The sequence below is a fragment of the Triticum urartu genome, chromosome 3 (genome assembly GCF_003073215.2).
Source record: "Triticum urartu cultivar G1812 chromosome 3, Tu2.1, whole genome shotgun sequence".
Lineage (NCBI taxonomy): Eukaryota > Viridiplantae > Streptophyta > Magnoliopsida > Poales > Poaceae > Triticum > Triticum urartu.
In genome coordinates this window covers 1,589,919-1,613,310 of record NC_053024.1, presented here as the reverse complement: position 1 = coordinate 1,613,310, position 23,392 = coordinate 1,589,919, and the positions used below count along the sequence as shown (strand labels likewise).

Here is a 23,392-nt window from a genome sequence, read left to right as displayed (position 1 = left end):
GAGAGTTTATTTTAGGGAAACCAAACACGTATCCTAGCCCAGCGAGGCTATAACCGTTTTTGACGTGAAACCAAACGTACTAGTCTCCCTTGCCCAGCTTCTCCCACAAGCCGTCCCAACGAATTTGGGAGACTAGGCGAGGGGTCGTATGTGAGAAGCTAGAAATTAAGCCCAAAAGATTATGCGTGAGTGCGAGGCATCGTTTCCTTTTCTCACATCCGGCCGGCGCAGCCGCACAGCATGGCTCCCATTTGCCGAGGGATCCCCCCTGCTGCCCATGGTGAGCTCTTCCATGGGTACCCGTAGTTCCATTCGCCTCATGTTGCCAGTTTGTGCATCGTTGTGTTGACTTTGGGGGGGGGGGGGGGGGGGGGGGGGGGGGGGGGGGGGGGGGGCGGCTGTGGCTGCGGGGGATCATGGGTGATCCCATGGTGAGCTCTTCCACGGGAGCGATGAACTCCCTCCTCGATAAGCTGGGAGTACTGGAGAACCAGTATCCTGACCTCGCTGAAGGCGTGCGAGAGAGCTTAATGAGCCTAAGCGATGTCTTGCACAGCTTTGCTAGGCAGAGGATGAGGAACTCCCTCATCAACGAGTGGATGCTGCAAGTCCGGGAGGTGGTCTACGACATGGAGGACTGGATCGACGGCGATCCCTCCAAGGCCAAGCTGGACGATGTGGAGGAACAAATCGAAGAATTCAAGGGCCAGATCCAAGGTGCACGGGACCGCTGCACAAGGTACGGCCTTCTCAGCAGCACAACGCCTAGTACTAGTACTACTTGTCCACTACAAGATGATGCTGAAACCAGAGAATCAGTTGCCATGGATCCTAAACTGCTCCATGGGGAGGCGCCTTGCCGCCTTGTGGGCAGGGATGAACCAAGGAATGTTCTTGTTAACCACCTGATGGTCCAAGAAGAGCGGCGTAAGGTGGTGTGCATCGTGGGAACCGGAGGAATTGGCAAGTCAACTCTTGCCACGGGAATATACCGACAACTCCAAGGGCAGTTCAGCTGCGGGGCTTTCGTGCATCTCGGCCGGAACCCGTCCGTGAAGACGACCCTGATCAGTATACTCAAGCAAGTAATGCCGGATTGGCACTGCGAAGAGTATTTATGGAACGGCTACAACTCTGAGGACATGGAAGCATGGGACGAGAAGAAGGTCATCAATAAACTCTGGGCATTCTTAAAAACAAAGAGGTACTGAACCATATCTTATCTTACTATTACGTACTAACTGAATATTTCTCGCATTGTGATATCAAGCCATACCAGCCAATACGTACTGATGTTCACTTTACCATTTTGTTCTTTTTGCTAGTTATTTTGTTGTGCTCGTGGACATGCGGAGCATATGGACTTGGAAGAAGATCAGTTGTGCTTTGCCTAATAAAGACAAGTTTGCTGATAGGATATTGATTACAACTTGTACCACGGATGTAGCAGAATCATGTTGCATACATCCCAGTGATTTTGTTCATCCGATGGAGCGCCTTAGCGAGAAAGATTCCAAAACATTATTTCATAGTAAAGTACCTGTTTCAGAACAACATAGGCTGCTTGAAGTTTCTGATGACATGTTGGAAATGTGTGGTGGCGGCGTGCCATTGGCCATAACTATTACAGCTGCATTACTATCTAGGAAATCTGCATGCTTGCCACCTGACCAATGTCATTCCACACCACAATGGATGAGAAAGGTACTGGAGATCAGCTATGATGATCTACCACTTCCTTTGAAGTCTTGTTTTCTGTACTTGAGTGCTTTTCCTGGAAATCGTACCATCAAGAAAGATCATTTGATAAGAAGATGGGAAGCTGAAGGATTAATTGCTAAAAGAGATGGAGAAAGCTTGTGGGAAACAGGGGAAAGCTACTTCAATGAGCTTATCAATAGGAGACTGATTCAACCGGCATTTGATGATGATAATGATGAGCCGACGGGTTGTACTGTTCATGGTGTTGTTCTTGATTTCATGGAATCCTTGTCAGCCGAAGAAAACTTTACTACTGAAGGTGGAAAGTTGAAGTGTGGACTATTTCCTTATGAAAGGGTCCGGCGAATCTGCCTTGACTGCGGCCAAGAAGACGAAGGTGACGCCTTGTTTAGCAGTAAATATTATTGTTCTTTGGAACAAAAGAGTCGGGAGGAGGACTCAACCAGTGAAGAAAGCTCAGTTTGTGACCAAGACAAAGCAATTTCTTTGCACCTATCTCAGGTGAGATCCCTTACATTTTGTGGGGATGTTGGAAGGATCCCTGATCTTTTAGATCACTTCAAACTTGTACGGGTGCTAGATCTCAGTGATGTCAAGCGCTTGCAAAACAAACAACTGGGAAGCATTGGAAGTTTGTCTCTGCTGAGGTACTTGGCACTTGGCGGGGCCGATGTCACAGAGCTGCCTCAACAAATTATGGAACTTGACCACCTGTCTACCTTAGATTTAAGGCAGACTGAGGTAAATGAATTACCAGAATTTAAGGGCACGGGCAAGTTGGTGTGTTTGCTTGCAAATGGTCTCACAATACGGGGACAGGGAGGAGGAATGGGGGAAATGGAAAATTTGGAGGAACTATCAACGGTCTGTCTGGGTGGTGATGGCTCACTTGCTGACAATGTGGCAGGGCTTGTTAGCAAGTTGATGCGGCTGCGGATGCTTGGGGTGAGATTTAGGATTACGTATAATAGTACTGCAAAAGAAGCGGAACGGCAGGGCATCAAGCATTTGGTGGAGGAGGTGGGGAAATCAAACTTGCAGTTCCTTTTTCTTGATGAATACCCTCATCGTCTGCTCGACTTACTTGTTGACTGCTGGAGCCATGTAAGGCCACGTTACCTGCGGAAATTTGAGCTAAGATTGGACTGGCTATTGTGCCCCCTAAAAGTCCCACAGGACATCTCTTTCCTTGTTGACCTCACTCACTTGCATATCGGAGTTTCAATAGTAGATGCAGAAGGTGTCAGCGCCCTCGGGGGGCTGCCAAAGTTAGTCCTCCTAAAATTGCATTCACTGCGGCCACAACATGTATATGGCCTCACCGGTGAACCACAAAGGTGAGTAAAGTGTTTTCTTTATCGCATGCATTGCATTTTTCTAGGCAAATGCTTAGTTAATTAGCTTAGTGACTGACTGTACGTATTCATGGATAATATTGCAGCCCAGCAAGGTTGTCCGTGAGCAGCAAGGATGGCTTTCAGCGCCTCAAGGTGTTCTGGTACGTCTGCGAGCATGGCGCTTGGACGGGGCTGCAGTTTGAAGAAGGCTCCATGCCGCACCTCCGAAGGCTTCTCATTGACTTCCAGTCATCGGAGGATACAGATCACTTTGTGCTTGGTATCCAGCATTTCTCTTGTCTCGTGCAGGTCCGTGCCACCATCTACTGTGAGCCTACTTCAACAACAGTTTCTGCCGCGGAGACCCACATCAGAGACCAAGTGTCTCAGAACCCCAACAATCCCCTACTGGAATTCAACAGAAAACGTCGAGGCCGTTTGGTGAGGCGTCTAGGGCCGCTCTCTAATGTGAAGGAGCAGCCATCGGCGGTGATTAAGATCCGCAGCCTGGATGACTGGACCATGATGATCGAGCAGGACAACAAGCTGCTCGTGATTGAGTTCACCGCGAGCTGGTGCGGGGCATCCAGCATCATAGCTCCCTTTTTTGCTCATCTCGCCAACAGGTTTCCAGATGCCATTTTTCTCGAGGTTGATATTGATGATATGAAGTATATTGCCGAGGCATACGAAGTTGATGGTGCGCCGATGTTCCTGTTCATGAACAAGCGAGAGGTTAAGGACACGCTTCGTGGCGCACACAAGGAAGAGCTGCTTGAGAAGATTCAGCTGCAGATGGCCCTGCTTGTGGACAAATGATACGGCGCTTGCTCCCCCCGGCATTCATATCCTTGGGCGCCGGCTGTATCATGCATCCGGCGTACACTGTTCCGTGAGCTGATTTGATCCTTTCTTTCGCTTGTTTGATTTGGATTTCATCTTTAGGACAAATTATTGCCTAATGAGGCCATTTGATTCCTTACAATGTGTGTCAGTCAGACAGCAGTGATGATTAATAGTCCTAATAATACTGTAAGCCCCGACATTGTTTGTGTCTGTGGCATATTAAGGCCTCCTGTATGCTACGTACGTATAAACCATCGTGCATATGTTGTACTGCTATTTACTCAACAACCCACCCCCCCCCCCAAAAAAAAAAAAAATGCAGATATATCTGAATCTGTACAGAATTCGCCCCTCGCTCATATACATCTGTTTTGTAGCTAAATTTCCTGAAAGATTTATTACGGTTCATCTGATATATATCTCGCTCATATGCATCTGTACAGACTTGGATAGGAAGCCTCAAATGCAGTTTTTGTAACCGTAATGAGCACTATGCAACATCTCTTCTCTGACTGTTTTCTTGCTAAAACTATTTGGCATGTTGTCGAGATCGCCCTAGGCATCAATAAACCATAGTGATCGGTTGCGAGTTTTTTTTTAACGAAACAACCATTAGCGGGGTATTTATTGCCAAAGAACGGCTGAACAGAATTCGACCGTGGAAGAAGTGGCCCATTTATAAGGGAAATTGGGTCGAAAACCGAACAGAGAAAAAACACAAAAAAACACCAGAGCTGGGAGGTAGGGTTATGAGGTCTAGAAAACTAGAAAAAACAACCTAAGGAACATCATCTGATCCAGAAACGAGAGCACCCAAACCCAAAGTCACTACATGGTGCATCTCAAATACGACCTGCACAATCACTCCACCCTTGAAAAGCTCCTTAGGTTGTGAACGGAGGGAGTATGTATATAGTACTGGAAAAGTAGCTAGTCGATGGTGACCCGTGTAAAGAAACTCAGGTATCGGGCTGGCAAGGAAGACAACAGCCTCGTGGGCATATAGAAGTTTGAAAGATTTTCCACCATTGAGGAACAATATTTAAATGTGCTTGCTTGGTTACTTTTCTTGAGGGTAAATCCTTCATGCAAGTAAAGGAAAACACCATCATTTCTCCTTGTTGTTGCAATGTAACTGAATTAGTAGAGACACGGTTGCTACAAAGAATAATTTATAGTTTCACTATTATTATTATTATTATGAACTTCTTTATTTTTTGCATTGTTGGCAACAATTTTTTTACTCTACATACCCATGTTGAAAGTCCTGGCTCCGCCACTGATTGTAGCAGGAAGTAGAGTTCATGGATGCAAACATAGAAGGGCTCGATGACGTTTTACCCAGATTCAGAAAATTAAGCCATATCCTACTCCACGTTGGTGGAGGCTTCAAATCACACAGACCATAAAACCATAAGTGGCCAACAAAGTGCAAGCCAACCTATTCCACCATGGCTTATCGACCACAAAGGTCAAGCCGCACTTGAGGTAGATTTTCATGAAGTAGGGAATCTTCATTTCTAAACTCTTGATTTATTAACAATATAATGGTTGAAGGCTCTCGAGTGACTCCTAACCATTGTTGGAAATATGAGCAATTTACTAAATAATTTTGCTAACGGAAATACTAGATAAAGCATGACTAATATAGCAAATGTAAAACAAGTCATGCAATCTGACAGAGAGAAGGTAAGCAGCGTCTGCATATATGAACTTGAGCTAAACACATCTAGAACAGACACTAGATGAAGTTGCTTACTAGTGTAGCATAGAGTTCTAGGTGGAAGTTCAACTTAACAGTCTCCACTGCAGTACCGGTATATAAAACAGTGTTTTGGAACCAAAGGTAAATTTTGTGTGCCTCTAGGATCTGGTGGGGATTGCTGGAATTTTGTCTATTTTGGGCCTAGCCCAATAGCAGTTTCAGAAATTTCTAATAAATCCTAGAGGCCCACGCAGACCCATTTGTGCAAGGCAAGAGGTGTAACTAAAGTTTAGTCCCACATTGCTAGTTTAGAGGAAATTGGACCTCTTTATAAGGGAGATTCTTTCCCCACTTGTATGAGCATGAGAACAAGAGGGACATCCACGCACGCTCCTCCTCCGCCGCCTCGCCGCGCCGCGCCGCGGGTTGCGGGAATGAGCCGAGCCGATGTCTAAATTTTTTCCATGCACTCCGGGTATACGAAAGGTCACACAGAAGCTGAAAAGATTTGCCCTTCGGCTGCTGGCTGTTCGCTTCATCTCCGTCTCTTCGTTTCGCCTCCCGTCGCCGCCCTCTCGCCTCCTTCTCTTGCGCCTATAAAAGGGAGGTCGCTCCTCCCAGAGAGACGCACCAGAACTACTCCTTCTCTCGCCATCGGTTCCATCTCTGAGCTGCTGCTGTCTTCCTCATCCCGGCTTGCGGCGTGCACTGCGAGTCGGGACAGTAGGCCTCCGAAATCGCACCTTTTGAGTCATGTACGGGAGAAGGGTGATAAGGTTTTGGGGGAGCGCTCAGCGCGACTACTGGCTGCTTCATCATGGACGATCCGGTCGCCGACGACTACTTCCCGAACGATGACTTCTTCCCCGACGTCCACGACCTCCTCGACGACATGGCAGGCGAGGACACCGACCCCAAGCCTAGCGCTTCTGCTGCTGTTGTCCCGTACGTGTTCTTCTCCTTTCTGTTAGAAGTCCTGCTACAGTTCTTGGCTCTAGTTTCTGCCCTACGCATGTTAGGTTCTATGTCGTATAAGCAACTTCATCTAGTGTCTGTTCTAGATGTGTTTAGCTCAAGTTCATATATGCAGACGATGTTTACCTTCTCTCTGTCAGATTACATGACTTGCTTTATATTTGCTATATTAGTCATGCTTTATCTAGTATTTCCATTAGCAAAATTATTTGGTAAATTGCGCATATTTCCAACAATCCAAAAACCTTATTATAGGCAATTTACATCAAGTGGTTTTGCTGCTCCCATGAGACCTCCTATGTTTGAGGGTATCCACTATAAGAGGTGGCGCGTGAGAGCAGTCTTATGGTTTCAAACCATTAGTTGCTATGATGCCACTCTTGGCAAACCTGAAGGAGAGCTTGATTCTCAACAGGCACAAGCTTTTCAGAAAATGGATACTCTGTTTAAAGCTGCTCTCTTGAGTGTTCTTGGTGAGAACATAATTGATGTGTATGCGTCAATTGGCAATGGAAAAGATATGCGGGACGCACTCGAGGCCAAGTTTGGGGTCTCGGATGCTGGGACTGAGCTGTACATCATGGAGCAATTCTATGATTACAGGATGACTGAAGAGCGCTCCGTGGTTGAGCAAGCTCATGAGATACAGTCATTTGCTAGAGAACTTGAGCACTTCAGTTGTATGCTACCGGACAAGTTTGTTGCCGGAGGTATCATCACTAAGCTTCCTCCTTCGTGGAGGAACTTTGCTACCTTACTGAAGCATAAGAGACAAGAGTTTTTCGTCCCGGATCTCATTGGCACTCTTGATGTGGAAGAAAAGGTGAGAGCAAAGGACACACGTGCTCGAGGTATTGAGGGAGGATCTAGTGCCAATCTGGTACAGAAGAAGAACTTCCAGCCCCACAAGTTCAAGAACAAGGGCAAATTTGATGGTAAAGCAAAGTTTGATGGGAAGAACAAGGCTGTGCAACACACGAACTTCAAGAAGAAGAATGACAAGAAGAAAGGTGTCTGTCATGTGTGTGGGGATCCTGATCATTGGGCTCCTAGTTGCCCTAATCGCTATGACAAGGGTCACCCTGGGAAAGATAGCAAGACCGCTAATGTTGTCACTGGAGACACTGACATGAAGGATGATGGGTATGGTATATTTCCCACTATTCTTTCAGTATGTCATTCTCCTGATTGGTTGATTGACACGGGTGCTAATGTGCATGTATGCGGTGATATTTCCATGTTTTCATCTTATCAGACTGCAGGGACTTCAACCGTGCTGATGGGCAACGGTTCAAGTGCTTCTGTTCGTGGTGTTGGCACGGTCGATCTGAAGTTTACTTCGGGGAAGATCATGCGGCTGAAGAACGTGCATTATGTCCCCTCCGTCAATAAAAATCTTGTTAGCGGATCTATTCTGTGTAGAGATGGCTATAAGCTTGTCTTTGAGTCAAATAAATTTGTAATATCCAAGTATGGAACCTTTGTTGGTAAAGGCTATGAGTCAGGAGGCCTGTTTCGTTTATCCTTATCAGATGTTTGCAATAAAGTTGTTAATCATGTTTGCAACAATAGTGAATCAAATGTGTGGCATTCACGTCTTTGTCATGTTAACTTTGGTTGCATGTCGCGACTAGCAAAGTTAAACTTAATCCCTAGTTTCACCACCGCCAAGGGATCTAAGTGTCAACTTTGTGTGCAAGCTAAGCAACCTCGTAAGTCTCACACGACTGCGAAAACGAGAAATCTTGCACCACTAGAGCTTATACATTCAGATCTATGTGAAATGAATGGTGTTTTGACAAAAGGTGGAAAGAAATATTTCATGACGTTAATTGATGACTCCACTAGATACTGCCGTGTGTATCTTCTGAAATCTAAGGATGAGGCTTTGAACTTTTTCAAGATCTATAAAGCTGAAGTGGAAAACCAACTTGATCAAAAATCAAGAAGCTTAGGTCCGACCGTGGTGGAGAGTATTTTTCCAATGAATTTGATGCTTTTTGTGCGGAACATGGTATAATCCATGAGAGGACGCCTCGCTATTCACCTCAGTCAAATGGGGTGGCCGAAAGAAAGAATCGTACTCTAACTGATTTGGTTAACGCCATGTTAGACACATCGGGTCTCTCCAAGGCATGGTGGGGGGAGGCAATATTGACAGCATGTCATGTCCTAAACCGAGTCCCCACAAAGAACAAAGAGATAACTCCATTCGAGGAATGGGAGAAGAAAAGGTTAAAACTCTCTTATCTACGAACATGGGGTTGTTTGGCGAAAGTCAATGTTCCAATTCCAATGAAGCGGAAGCTTGGACCAAAGACCGTGGATTGTGTTTTCCTGGGATATGCTTTTCATAGCATTGGCTATAGATTCTTGGTTGTAAAATCTGAGGTACCTGACATGCATGTCGGTACGATCATGGAGTCAAATGATGCGACTTTCTTTGAAGATATCTTTCCCATGAAGGATATGCCTACCTCATCTAATCAGGAGATGCCTAGTTCATCGAATCAGGAACCAGTTACAATTACCGAACCTGTCATTTCGATGGAACACTTTGAAAGTCCTGTGGAGGAGAACAATGAAGTTCCTACTAGGAGCAAGACACAGAGGATTGCAAAGTCCTTTGGTAATGATTTTCTTGTGTATCTCATAGATGACACTCCCAGTTCTATTTCAGAGGCCTATGCATCTGAAGATGCTGACTATTGGAAGGAAGCGGTTCGTAGCGAGATGGATTCCATCTTGGCGAAAGAAACTTGGGAGATAACTGATCGTCCTTATGGGTGCAAACCTATAGGATGTAAATGGGTATTCAAGAAGAAGCTTAGGCCTAATGGTACTATTGAGAAGTACAAGGCTCGGCTTGTGGCTAAGGGTTATACCCAAAAGGAGGTGAAGACTTCTTTGATACTTACTCACCTATGGCTCGACTGACCACTATTCGAGCTCTACTTTCACTAGCTGCCTAGCTCGCATGGTCTTCTCGTTCATCAAATGCATGTTAAGACTACTTTCCTAAATGGAGAGTTGGACGAGGAAATTTATATGGAACAACCATATGGGTTTGTACTAGATGACCAGGAAGGAAAAGTGTGCAAGTTGCTGAAGTCTTTGTATGGACTCAAGCAAGCACCCAAACAGTGGCATGAGAAGTTTGAAAGAACTTTAACAGCTGCAGGCTTTGTTGTAAACGAAGCTGACAAATGTGTGTACTATCGCCATGGTGGGGGCGAGGGACTTATCATTTGCTTGTATGTTGATGACATACTGATTTTCGGAACAAATCTGAATGTTATTAAGGAGGTCAAGGATTTTCTATCTCGCTGTTTTGAGATGAAATATTTAGGAGTGGCTGATATCATTCTGAACATCAAGTTGTTGAGAGACGATGATGGTGGGATCACATTGCTTCAATCTCACTATGTGGAAAAGATCTTGAGTCGCTTTGGCTATAGTGACTGCAAGCCGTCTCCAACACCATATGATGCGAGTGTGTTACTTCGAAAGAATAGACGAATTGCTAGAGATCAATTGACATATTCTTAGATTATTGGCTCGCTTATGTACTTAGCCAGTGCTACAAGACCTGACATCTCTTTTGCTGTTAGCAAACTGAGTCGGTTTGTCTCAAAACTAGGAGATGTGCATTGGAAAGCTCTAGAGAGAGTTTTGCGTTATTTGAAAGGCACTGCGAATTATGGAATTCACTACACCGGGAACCCAAAGGTGCTTGAAGGGTATAGTGACTCAAAATGGATCTCAGATGCTGATGAGATAAAGGCCACGAGCGGATATGTATTCACTCATGGAGGTGGCGCTGTTTCTTGGAAGTCTTGCAAGCAGACCATCTTAGCGAGGTCAACAATGGAAGCAGAACTCACAGCACTAGATACAGCTACGGGCGAAGCAGATTGGCTTCCTCGGCTCTTGAATGACTTGCCGTTGTTGAGAAACCTGTACCGGGTATCCTTATGAACTGCGACAATCAAACTGTGATCACGAAAGTGAGCATCTCAAAGGATAACATGAAGTCATCAAGACACGTTCAGAGAAGGTTAAAGTCTGTCAGGAAAATGAGAAACTCCGGAGTTATTGCATTGGATTATATCCAAACTTCTAAGAATCTGGCAGATCCTTTTACTAAGGGTCTATCACGTAATGTGATAGATAATGCATCGAGGGAGATGGGTATGAGACCCACAATATGAGTTGTTCACAGTGGTAACCTATTCTTTGTGATCGGAGATCCCGTGAATTAGATGTGGAAGACAAGTTGTTGGTCAACTGAGAGGAGAGTATCCTTACTATTAACAATACCACTCCATGAAGATGCAATACTCTTCTAATCTGCATGGCAGGATGATGTGTATCTTAATGTGTTCTAAGTGGCTCATTGAAGCAGAGATGTTGTCGTACAGAACATTGATACGTCTCCAACATATCTATAATTTTTTATTGTTCCATGCTATTATATTATCTGTTTTGGATGTTTATGGGCTTTATTATACACTTCTATATGATTTTTGGGACTAACCTATTAACCTAGAGCCCAGTGCCAGTTTCTGTTTTTTCCTTGTTTTAGAGTATCGCAGAAAAGGAATATCAAACGGAGTCCAAACGGAATGAAACCTTCGGAAAAGTTATTTTTGGAAAGAAAGCAATACAGGAGACTTGGAGTGCACGTCAGGGGATCAACGAGGAGAGCACGAGGTAGGGGGCGCGCCCACCCCCCTGGGCGCGCCCTCCACCCTCGTGGGCCCCTCATGGCCCCCCTGATGTATTTCTTCCGCCTATATATATCCATATACCCTAAAACTATCGGGGAGCAGAATAGATCGGGAGTTCCGCCGCCAGAAGCCTCCGTAGCCACCGAAAACCAATCTAGACCCGTTCTGGCACCCTGCCGGAGGGGGCAACCCCTCATCGTTGGCCATCTTCATCATCCCGGTGCTCTCCATGACGAGGAGGGAGTAGTTCTCCATCGGGGCTGAGGGTATGTACCAATAGCTATGTGTTTGATCTCTCTATCTCGTGTTCTTGAGGTGGTACGATCTTGATGTATCGCGAGCTTTGCTATTATAGTTGGATCTTATGATGTTTCTCCCCCTCTACTCTCTTGTAATGGATTGAGTTTTCCCTTTGAAGTTATCTTATCGGATTGAGTCTTTAAGGATTTGAGAACACTTGATCTATGTCTTGCGTGGGATACCCGTGGTGACAATGGGGTATTCTATTGATCCACTTGATGTATGTTTTAGTGATCAACTTGCGGATTCCGCCCATGATCCTATGCATAGGGGTTGGCACACGTTTTCGTCTTGACTCTTCAGTAGAAACTTTGGGGCACTCTTTGAAGTACATTGTGTTGGTTGAATAGATGAGTCTGAGATTGTGTGATGCATATCGTATAATCATACCCACGGATACTTGAGGTGACATTGGAGTATCTAGGTGACATTAGGGTTTTGGTTGATTTGTGTCTTAAGGTGTTATTCTAGTACGAACTCTAGGGATGTTTGTGACACTTATAGGAATAGCCCAATGGATGGATTGGAAAGAATAACTTTGAGGTGGTTTCGTACCCTACCATAATCTCTTCGTTTGTTCTCCGCTATTAGTGACTTTGGAGTGACTCTTTGTTGCATGTTGAGGGATAGTTATGTGATCCAATTATGTTATTATTGTTGAGAGGACTTGCACTAGTGAAAGTATGAACCCTAGGCCTTGTTTCCTAGCATTGCAATACCATTTGTGCTCACTTTTATCATTAGTTACCTTGCTGTTTTTATATTTTCAGATTACAAAAACCTTTATCTACCATCCATATACCACTTGTATCACCCTCTCTTCGCCAAACTAGTGCACCTATACAATTTACCATTGTATTGGGTGTGTTGGGGACACAAGAGACTCTTTGTTATTTGGTTGCAGGGTTGCTTGAGAGAGACCATCTTCATCCTACGCCTCCTACGGATTGATAAACCTTAGGTCATGCACTTGAGGGAAATTTGCTACTGTCCTACAAACCTCTGCACTTGGAGTCCCAACAACGTCTACAAGAAGAAGGTTGTGTAGTAGACATCAAACATCTTTTGAAGAACGCACCTATATGAGTCTGATTGTTAAACGCCGCAATCTATGAGAGTAGGGTTCTCTCTAGTAAACTCATGAAAGGTCTCGGAGTATGACGCACAAGCTCCACCCATGGGGAAGACCCACGGTAGCCACGTATCGGTAAAGGCTATATGTGAAGCTAGATTCGCAGAAAACTTGCAGTCCAAGGCCCACTCCACTGTTCAAGTTGCTTACTAGTGTAACATAGAGTTGTAGGTGGAAGTTCAACTTAACAGTCTCCACTGCAGTACCAGTATATAAAATAGTGTTTTGGACCCAAAGGCAAATTTTGTGTGCCTCTGGGATCTGGTGGGGGATTGCTGGAATTTTGTCTATTTTGGGCCTAGCCCAATAGCAGTTTCAGAAATTCCTAATAAATCCTAGAGGCCCACGCAGCCCATTTGTGCAAGGTAAGAGGTGGAACTAAAGTTTAGTCCCACATTGCTAGTTTAGAGGGAGTTGGACCTCTTTATAAGGGAGGTTCTTTCCCCACTTGTATGAGCATGAGAACAAGAGGGACATCCACGTGCGCTCCTCCTCCGTCGCCCGCCTCGCCACTCCACGCCACGCCTCATCACGACGCGCCGCGCCGCGCTGCGGGTTGCGGGAATGAGCTGAGCCGATGTGTAAATTTTTGCCACGCACTGCGGGTATAAGAAAGGTCACACGGAAGCTGAAAAGATTTTTGTGAAAGTGGAGTTCGAATGCGAACGGTGCAGCCCTTTGGCTGCTGGCTGTTCGCTTCATCTCCGTCTCTTAGTTTCGCCTCCCGTCGCTGCCCTCTCGCCTCCTTCTCTTGCGCCTATAAAAGGGAGGTCACTCCTCCCAGAGAGACGCACCAGAACTACTCCTACTCTCGCCATCGGTTCCATCTCTGAGCTGCTGCTGTCTTCCTCATCTCGGCTTACAGCGTGCACCGCGAGTCGGGACAGTAGGCCTCCAAAACCGCACCTTTTGAGTCCTATACGGGAGAAGGGTGATAAGGTTTTTGGGGAGCGCTTTGCGCGACTACTGGTTGCTTCATCATGGACGATCCGGTCGCCGACGACTACTTCCCCAACGACGACTTCTTCCCCGACGTCCATGACCTCCTCGACGACATGGCAGGCGAGGACACCGACCCCAAGTCCAGCGCTTTTGCTGCTGCTGTCCCGTACGTGCTCTTCTCCTTTCTGTTAGAAGTCCTGCTACAGTTCTTGGCTCTAGTTTTTGCCCTACGTATGTTAGGTTCTATGTCGTATAAGCAACTTCATCTAGTGTCTGTTCTAGATGTGTTTAGCTCAAGTTCATATATGCAGACACTATTTACCTTCTCTCTGTCAGATTGCATGACTTGCTTTATATTTGCTATATTAGTCATGCTTTATCTAGTATTTCCGTTAGCAAAATTATTTGGTAAATTGCTCATATTTCCAACAACCATCTAGCAAGCGCACACCATCCAGGAGTAACAAGTAAAGCAAAGTTACTTGCTTGAAATCCACAAAGATCTCCACTCTCAACAACCCACATTGGTACAACGAGGTGTTATACAAACGGGTTTTAACCCCTTTCCGCGACGGTATTTTGAACTGTCGCCAAGTGATTGACTTCTATAGTGGGAGTCCTTCCCACATGACCCAGAAACTGTCGGGGATAGGGAGCCTTGATGCATACAGTTGTCCCTATAAAACTATTTCTGATATCTCGAATATCCGAAACGCTTCATCCTTGAAACTCATTTGTGCTCGCATTGCCATCGCAGTCAGTATTCTGTGGTGCTACGTTTACGATGCGTGATCCATCACAAACAGTTCAGGATTATACAAGCAGACAATCACACACATTTACTTTTCATTGACTGTATGTGATTCGATGTAAGAGCGCATACGGTTGTCCCTATAAAACTGTATACGAAGCTTGAATACATCCCACATGATCCATCCGTCGTACCCGCGTCGGATGAAGACCTATGCACGCATTCTTCTATGACCAAACGTTTACGATGCACACAACATCATAAACAGTCCATAATTACGAAGCGTGTGTGATAAGGTGACTTCCGCAAACATTTAATAAGAAAGAACTATGTGCGATGTTGTCGTTCATCACACACATTTTTTCTTGGCTGATTGTGTGTGCAGTAGAGATTGATTGCACATGTAGTGGATCCGAGAAACGTGTCTGATCTTCACGTCTATCGCAGACGTGTCGCTTTCGAAAACCGTGTGCAGTGTATTCCTTTATTAATCCCAAATTTAAAAATCATATATTTTGAATTTGTAACTAGGCAATCACTTATTTCATATCCAACCATGTTTATTACAAATATATGTTCAACCACGAATGCATAATTTGATGCATAGGTACATATACTGAAGAACTGCAGAAGCACCAAGTAAAGAATGATAAACTACAGTTGTACTAAAGACTATAAAGAGAGAGGCGAAAGACATTTTGGTTCCTGGAGAAGGTGAAGCGGAATGCCCATATTGTGCCCTCCTCCATGCATAATGCGCGCACGACTCTAGGCCAACCCCTTGTGATGGCTGCCTGTCCATCCTTCACTGTCTTCATTAGGACTTCTCGATGCTTACTGTAGTCTGGATGAAATACTTTAGCCTTCATCATGTGTCCACCAATCATGTATTTTACGAGGTAATCTTGAGTGAACTACTTCGAGAACCACTGCGAACAAAAAAGATTCAGACATTGTTCACTAACAACTCATTATGGGCAGTAAAAAGAGAAGGCTGCAGAGTTTGTAGTTACCATCCTACATCACACTGTTTTGTTGGATAGAATATAAACAAATAATTTGCTTGTCACCATTCGAATCTTTTTTCTAATAATCCTTATCAGTTTCCTCACTTGATGTTTGTTCATGAATATCTCATTGCCCCATACGAAAAAGGGTCGATGCGTGGATCCTTGCCAAGGGCATATGTACCTACAAGGAACAAGTCAATATTACAAGCTAACAAGTGTACATGCCTAAATTTATATGCACTACATTATGGAATGACGGGGGAGTACGAACTGAGGGATGAAACTAACCTCGGCAGAAAATGGTGGCACTCCCGTTGTTGTTCTGCATAAGTGGTGGAAAAGCATGACAAGTACAACAAACTTAACATAAAAAAAATATAGCAAAGTAAACAACATCGTCTCCAGATAGCTTGAATGTGTTGGTTTCAACATGCCGTTAAAGCAGATATAAAATAGAAGGCAATGTTATCAACAACAGGTTTAACATCCATCAAATATTGTAATTCAAACTGGTATTATTAAAAATGAATAGAACATAGGTAATGCTTAAAAATCACGCTGGATAAATGTGTAAAACTAAAATAAAGGGCATGTGTTAACTACACCAGGCATAACTGGAACCAAATATAGCCATACAAACTGGTGTTGATGCAATCGAGCGGCACAGTTCCAACTTGCACATAATGAACATCACATTATGAATGAGTGAAATAAACAAGGCATATATGATCAGTATAACAATCAAATATAGCCATTGAAATCTAAACGGAGTCTCACTACAAACAACCTAACAAACAAATACAGATAAATAGGGCATATGCTTGAAAATTAGACAAATGATCACTGCAACCAACCTAACAAGCAAATACAAATAAACAAGGCATCTTCTTGAAAACTGGACAAATGCTCACTGCAACCAACCTAACAACCAAATACAAATAAACAAGACATCTGCTTGATAACTGAACAAATGCTCACTTCAACCAACCTAAGAACCAAATATAGATAAACAAGGCATTTGCTCAATAACTGGAAAAATGCTCACTACAACCAACATAACAATCAAATACAGTTAAACATAGCATCTACTCACTATAAACAACCAATTATAGCCACTCATGAAACCGAACTGGACAATTCATACTTAAACATCACATAGCCCTATTGAACAATACATTTTTGCACAACTGAAATAATTAAACACGACACAATTAAAACACCGCATGGCAAATGCTACTACAACAAAGGGTACTGGTTGGCAAGCTAGAACAGACCCATGGTGCGCTCTCTGATGTTTCACCTTGGAAGAACCTTTGTGGGTGCCCTCCTCATGGTCGTGGTCATGGTCGATGAGATTTGACTTGGCAACTGAGGATCCCAAGACGTCGCTATAAAACGTGTCCTTCAAAAATGACAAAATGGGCTCGATGGCGTATAAGGATCGCAAATCCTTGACCGTATGTTGGAGGAGATCAGCGGCAGGGCCATCGAAGAGATCAACGATGGTTGAACCAGAGGGGTTGGGGATGGACCACTTAACCTGTGACATGGCCCGCGTGAAGCTGTCGCCGTCGACGAGCTTGATGTCGTAGCCAGCTTTGCTGAGATACAGTAATACGCTAGCCCACTGGCGTGAAGCCTTCAACATGGCAACGTAGTCAATGTCTTCGCCGGCTTCCGCGGCGAGGTTGTGCTCTGGGATCGACAGGTCGGGGCGAATGGTGGCGACCTCACCAACATCCACCGGAGAGGCCATGATAAACCTCTTCTTGGACGAACGTAGTTGGGCTCCCCGGGATACGTGGTTGAGCTTAGGCTACGACATTCTGGAGCATGGGATGTGGATCTGGCAGGAAGGGACACTTCATGCCTCATCTAAAAACTCAGGGGAGTGGGCCGACGGTATGGGTGTGACGCCCCCGATTCAATCGTACACTAATCATACATGCAAACATGTACGATCAAGATCAGGGACTCACGGGAAGATATCACAACACAACTCTACAAATAAAATAAGTCATACAAGCATCATATTACAAACCAGGGATCTCGAGGGCTCGAATACAAGAGCTCGATCATAGACGAGTCAGCGGAAGCAACAATATCTGAGTACAAACATAAGTTAAACAAGTTTGCCTTAAGAAGGCTAGCACAAACTGGGATACAGATCGAAAGAGGCGCATGCCTCCTGCCCGGGATATCCTAAACTACTCCTGGTCGTCATCAGTGGGCTGCACGTAGTAGTAGGCACCTCCCGAGTAGTAGTAGTCGTCATCGACAGTGGCGTCTGGCTCCTGGGCTCCATCGTCTGGTCGCAGCAAACGGGTATAGAAATGGGGAACAGAGGGAGCAAAGCAACCGTGAGTACTCATCCAAAGTACTCGCAAGCAAGGAGCTACACTACATATGTATGCATTGGTATCAAATGGAAAAGGGGGTAACATATGTGGACTGAACTGCAGAATGTCAGAATAAGAGGGGGATAGCTAGTCCTTTCGAAGACTACGCTTCTGGTAACCTCCATCTTGCAGCAGAAGCTGAGAGTAGATGGTAAGTTCACCAAGTAACATCGCATAGCATAATCCTAACCGGTGATCCTCCCCTCGTCGTCCTGTGAGAGAGCGACCACCGGTTGTATCTGGCACTTGGAAGGGTGCGTTTTATTAAGTATCCGGTTCTAGTTGTCATAAGGTCAAGGTACAACTCCAAGTCGTCCTGTTACCGAAGATCACGGCTATTCGAATAGATTAACTTCCCTGCAGAGGTGCACCACATTTCCCAACACGCTCGATCCCCTTTGTCCGAACACACTTTCCTAGGTCATGCCCGGCCTCGGAAGATCAACACGTCACGGCCTTACCTAGGCACAACAGAGAGGTCAGCACGCCGGTCTAAATCATATGCACGCCGGGGTCTGGGCCCATCGCCCATTGCACACCTGCACGTTGCGAACGCAGCCGGTGAACAGACCTAGCCTTCCTTATACAAGAGCAGGCGTTCCAGTCCAGCCCGGCGCGCGCTGCTCAGTCGCTGACGTCATGAAGGCTTTGGCTGATACCACGACGTCGAGTGCCCATAACTGTTCCCGCGTAGTTGGTTAGTGCGTATAGTCCAGTAGCCCAACTCAGATCAAATACCCAGATCTTGTTAAGCGTGTTATTTTGACATAACCGTGGACGCCGACTAGGGCGAGGCCCACCTCTCACCTGGGTGGTCTCAACCTGCCCTGTTGCTCCACCACAAAGATCCACACAGAGGGCCGTCTGGAAAGTATGTCCTTCCAGCCCCCAATTCGTGAATCAACCGTGGGTACTCAACGAGCCGACCCGACTTTAGTCACAACATATATCATGTGTAATAGGTATAGTATATACCCATGATCAACACCCGACGTGATCACGGCCCGATAGTATAGCATGGCAGACAGACAAGAATGTAGGGCCACTGAAGATAAACTAGCATCCTATACTAAGCATTTAGGATTGTAGGTAAGGTATCAACAGTTGTAGCAGCAATGACAGGCTATGCAGCAGAATAGGATTAACAGAAAGCAGTAACATGCTACACTACTCTAATGCAAGCAGTAGAGATAAGAGTAGGCGATATCTGGTGATCAAGGGGGGGGCTTGCCTGGTTGCTTTGGCAAGAGAGAGGGGTTGTCAACACCGTAGTCGTACTGGGTAGCAGCGGCGTCAGTCTCGGTGTCTAGCGAGAGAAGAGGGGGAAGAAACAATAAATATTAAACAAACAGAAGCATAGAGATGCATGACATGACAAGTAGCGGTGCTAGGGGTGCCCTAACGCAGTAAGAGGTTGTACTGGTGAAGGGGAGAAACATCCGGGAAAATATCCCCGGTGTTTTGCGTTTTCAGACAGATGAACCAGAGGGGGAAAGTTGTGTGTTCTCTATGCTAGGGATGCGTGGCGGACGAACGGGCTGCGTATCTAGATTCGGCTCGTCATTCTGAAGAACTTTCATGTACAAAGTTTTTTCATCTGAGCTACGATTTATTTTATATTATTTTTAAAAGATTTAAATCATTTTTAGAATTATCAGAATTAATTTAATTAGGAAATGCCATTATGATGTCAACATGACATCAGGGTGATGTCAGCAGTCAACAGTCAGTTGACTTGGTCAAACTGACGCGTGGGTCCCACTGTCATTGTCTAACTAACTAACTAACACTATTTAGTTAGATTAAATAGTAGGTTAATTAGGTTTAATAGTTATTAGGTTAACTAGTCATAATTAGTTAATTTAATCAGAATTAATTATGTTATTTATTTATTTAATTATTTTAATTTTTTATTTATTTATATTATTATTGTTTTTATATTTTTTTACTCTCTTTTTTTATCATTTTTGTTGTGGGGCTAGGCCCACTTGTCATTCGCTCACAGGGGCCTAATGGGCACTGGATGCGGGCGTAGCCCGAACGGGTGCGGGGGATACGGGCGACGGGCGGGCGCCCATTAAAGGCGAACCCAGGCGGCGGCTGCGGCGGTCGGCGATGGCGCGCGGCGAGCGAGGAGACGACAGTCACGGGTGGCTACGGGGCGGAGTAACAGGTGCGGTGGCCGAAGCAGCGGGGCCGCACGGAGCGGCTCGGCAAGCGAGGCTGCGGTCGAGCGACGGCGTGGTGAGCGTGTGGTGCTCGGGCGTGCGTGCGTGGCAGCAGGCGAAGTGCGAGCGGGCAAGCAGCCGAGCCTGGCCAGCAGCGGGGAGGGCGAGGCCATGCACAAGCGCGGGCGTGCGCCGACGAGGCCGGTGCAGGGGCCGCTGTAGCGGCAGGCGCAGCACGCGGGCAGTGGCGAGGGGGTCGAGCACGCGCGGGGGGAGCAGGAGAGGAGGGGGGAAGCGGCGCACGACAGGGAGAGTGCCAGGCGCGGCTTGTGTGGCGGCATGCGCGTGAGGGGTGTCGTCGCGTGAGCGGAAGCAGCGAGCGGGGCTGCGGGCGCGGCGACGAGGCGCGGCGCGCGCGCAGGCAGGGCGAACGGCGACGTGGGCGTGCGTGCGCGGGCGGGGTAGTGCAGGAGCAGCCAGCGGGAGCGGAGCGAACGCGGCAGCAGGCGAGCGAGGGCGGCGCGTGCCCAGGCAGACGGCGCGACGCGCAGGGAAGAGGGCCAGGCCGGGGTCTCACCGGGGGGGCTGGGTCCAAGGCAGTGGGGCTCGGTGGGGGGGGGGGTAGACGGAGACGACCAGGCGGCGGGGGAGGAAGCAGGCCGGCGAGGAAGTGGAGGCAGGCCGGCGAGGTAGCGGCACGGGCTCCGGGCGGCGTTTTGGCGCGGCGTCGAGGTGAGGCAGCACCGGGCGGCGGCGGCGAACGGTCTCCCTCCTCGATCCCGATCCAATCGGGGAGAGGGGGAGATATTTCGGGGGGAGGAGTGGGTGTTGGTGGCTAGTGGGGGGGAGTGGGGGAGGTTATGGCGGCGGGGTGGGCCGGCTAGTTAGTTGTGGCCCAATTGGGCCGGGTTGCTAGCTGGGCCACTCGACCCGGGGGGTCTGTTTTCCTCTTTTTTTAGTTTTGGTTTTTCTTTTTTTGTATTTTCTTTTCTTTATTTATTTACATTTCTGTTTTACCTCATTTTAATGTATTTAAGCAATTTCTAAAAATGTATTTGCTGCACTATAATTACCTATGCTATTTTTGGCACGCTCCGAACATTTTTGTTTTAATTTTTGAAAACTTTTATTATTTAACTTTATTTTGAATTTGAATTGGAAGCGGTTTCGAACTAACGATAGATTAGCAAAAGTAACCGTCGTGACGTGGCACCAGTTGCGTGGAATTACTGTAGCTTGATTACCCGGGCGTTACAAAACTCGTCCACTACAAGAAATCTCGTCCCGAGATTTAGGAGGTAGAAGGAAACAGTGCGGGGTATTCATCACGCAGGCGATCCTCGCGTTCCCAAGTGGCTTCATCTTCAGGGTGATGCGACCATTGGACCTTGAGGAACTTGATCGCTTTCTAACGTGTGCGGCGTTCAGCTTGGTCGAGAATGCGGACCGGATGCTCTTTGTAGGAGAGGTCCTGTTGTAATTCGAGCACATCATGATCCACTGCTCGGATTGGGTCCTTGAAGCAACGGCGGAGCTGTGACACGTGGAACACATCATGAACCTGAGAAAGGTTCGGCGGAAGCTCCAGTTGATATGCCACTTTTCCACGCCTTTCGAGAATAGTGAAGGGACCGATATAGCGAGGAGCTAGTTGCCCTTGATCCCGAAGCTGTGAACACCCTTCATTGGTGTAACGCGAAGATAAGCCTTTTCGCCAGGTTGATAGATCATGTCTTTGTGATGACGGTCATACTAACTCTTCTGACATGACTGAGCTGTCTTGAGATTCCCGCGAATAATGCGGACTTGTTCTTCGGCCTGTTGGATAATATCCAGACTGAAGAGTGGACATTCCCAGTTTCTGACCAGTTCAGAGGGGTTCGACACTTTCGTCCATATAATACTTCGAAGGGGGACATCTTCAAACTAGCTTGATAGCTATTATTGTAAGAGAACTCGGCATACGGAAGAGATTCCTCCCATTTCTTGCCGAATGAAATTACACAAGCTCGAAGCATGTCTTCGAGAACTTGGTTGACACGTTCGACTTGTCCTTGCGACTGAGGATGAAACGCAGTACTGAACAACAGATGAGTTCCCATAGCTTCTTGGAAACTTGCCCAGAATCTTGAAGTGAATAAGCTGCCACGGTCTGAATTGATAACCAGTGGAATACTGTGAAGTGAAACAATTCTAGACATGTAGAGAGTTGCAAGCTGACTAGCCGTGATTGTTTCTTTGACCGCCAGAAAATGTGCAACTTTAGAAAGTCGGTCAATGACGACAAGAATAGCATCATTACCTTTCTGCGATTTGGGAAACCCAGTGGCGAAATCCATTTCAACATGGTCCCATTTCCATTCAAGAATAGAGATAGGTTGCAGAGTTCCAGCAGGCCTTTGATGCTCTGCTTTGATACGGCAGCAAATGTCACACTCAGCAACATATCGAGCAATGTCTTGCTTCATATTAGACCACCAGAATCTTTGACGAATATCTTGGTACATCTTTGTACTACCAGTATGGATAGAAAGAGGCGTATCATGAGCTTCTTTCATAACCTCCTGTGTCAGATCATGGTTTTTCTCTGAACATGGCACCACTAGGCGGCCTTTGAAGTACAAGGCGCCATCATCGGCGATGGTGAAGAATGAGGGCTTTCCTTCAGCTAGATGGCGTTTAATCTTGTGGGCTTGAGAGTCATATCCCTGAATTCTCTTGATGGAGTCCAAGAGATCTGGTTCGACAGCCAGGGTATTGAGGGAACCCTGGGAAACAACACAGAGGTTCATCTTGCGAAACTCCTCAGGAGGTGGAGCGAGTGCACCAGGGGGAACAATGTGGAGGTTCAGCTTTCTAAATTCTTCGACAAGCAAGAGCTGAACTTTGTGAACATGGAGGTGGTTGCAGTAAGACTTGCGGCTCAAGGCATCAGCCATTACATGAGCCTTGCCTGGGGTATAGGATATACCCAGGTCAAAGTCTGCAACAGTCTCCATCCATCTCTGCTGACGGAGGTTCAGGTCAGGCTGAGTAAACAGATACTTCAGACTTTGATGGTCGGTGAAGATCTCGCAACGATTACCGAGAAGGTAATGCCGCCACTGCTTTAGTGCATGAATGACAGCAGCAAGCTCGAGGTCGTGAACTGGGTAGTTTTCTTCATGAGGGCGCAGTAGACGAGAGGCATAAGCAATCACTCTGCGCTCTTGCATTAGGACACAACCTAATCCTTGACGGGAAGCGTCAGAGTAAATGACGAAGTCCTTCTTAGTATCAGGTGGAGCAAGCACTGGGGCAGAAGTCAACTTGTCTTTGAGCGCCTGGAAACTTTCCTGACACTTTCTATCCATTGGAACTCGACACCCTTATGCA

At 46.3% G+C, this 23,392-nt stretch overlaps 1 protein-coding gene across 2 annotated transcripts; it reads left to right on the top strand.

Moving 5' to 3' along the window:
* On the top strand, positions 1–4,175 carry LOC125542245 (disease resistance protein Pik-2-like). 2 transcript variants are annotated; one of them, XM_048705201.1, is made up of 4 exons: positions 1–358; positions 414–1,204; positions 1,326–3,059; positions 3,164–4,175. In XM_048705201.1, exons 2-4 carry the CDS (start codon positions 417–419, stop codon positions 3,876–3,878), a joined length of 3,237 nt encoding a protein of 1,078 aa, XP_048561158.1. In that variant the 5' UTR covers positions 1–358; positions 414–416; the 3' UTR covers positions 3,879–4,175. The 2 variants fall into 2 exon arrangements, with proteins under 2 accessions (XP_048561158.1, XP_048561159.1); XM_048705202.1 differs by lacking the exon at positions 1–358 and having other exon boundaries at positions 381–1,204.
* Positions 4,176–23,392: the final 19,217 nt, after the last annotated feature.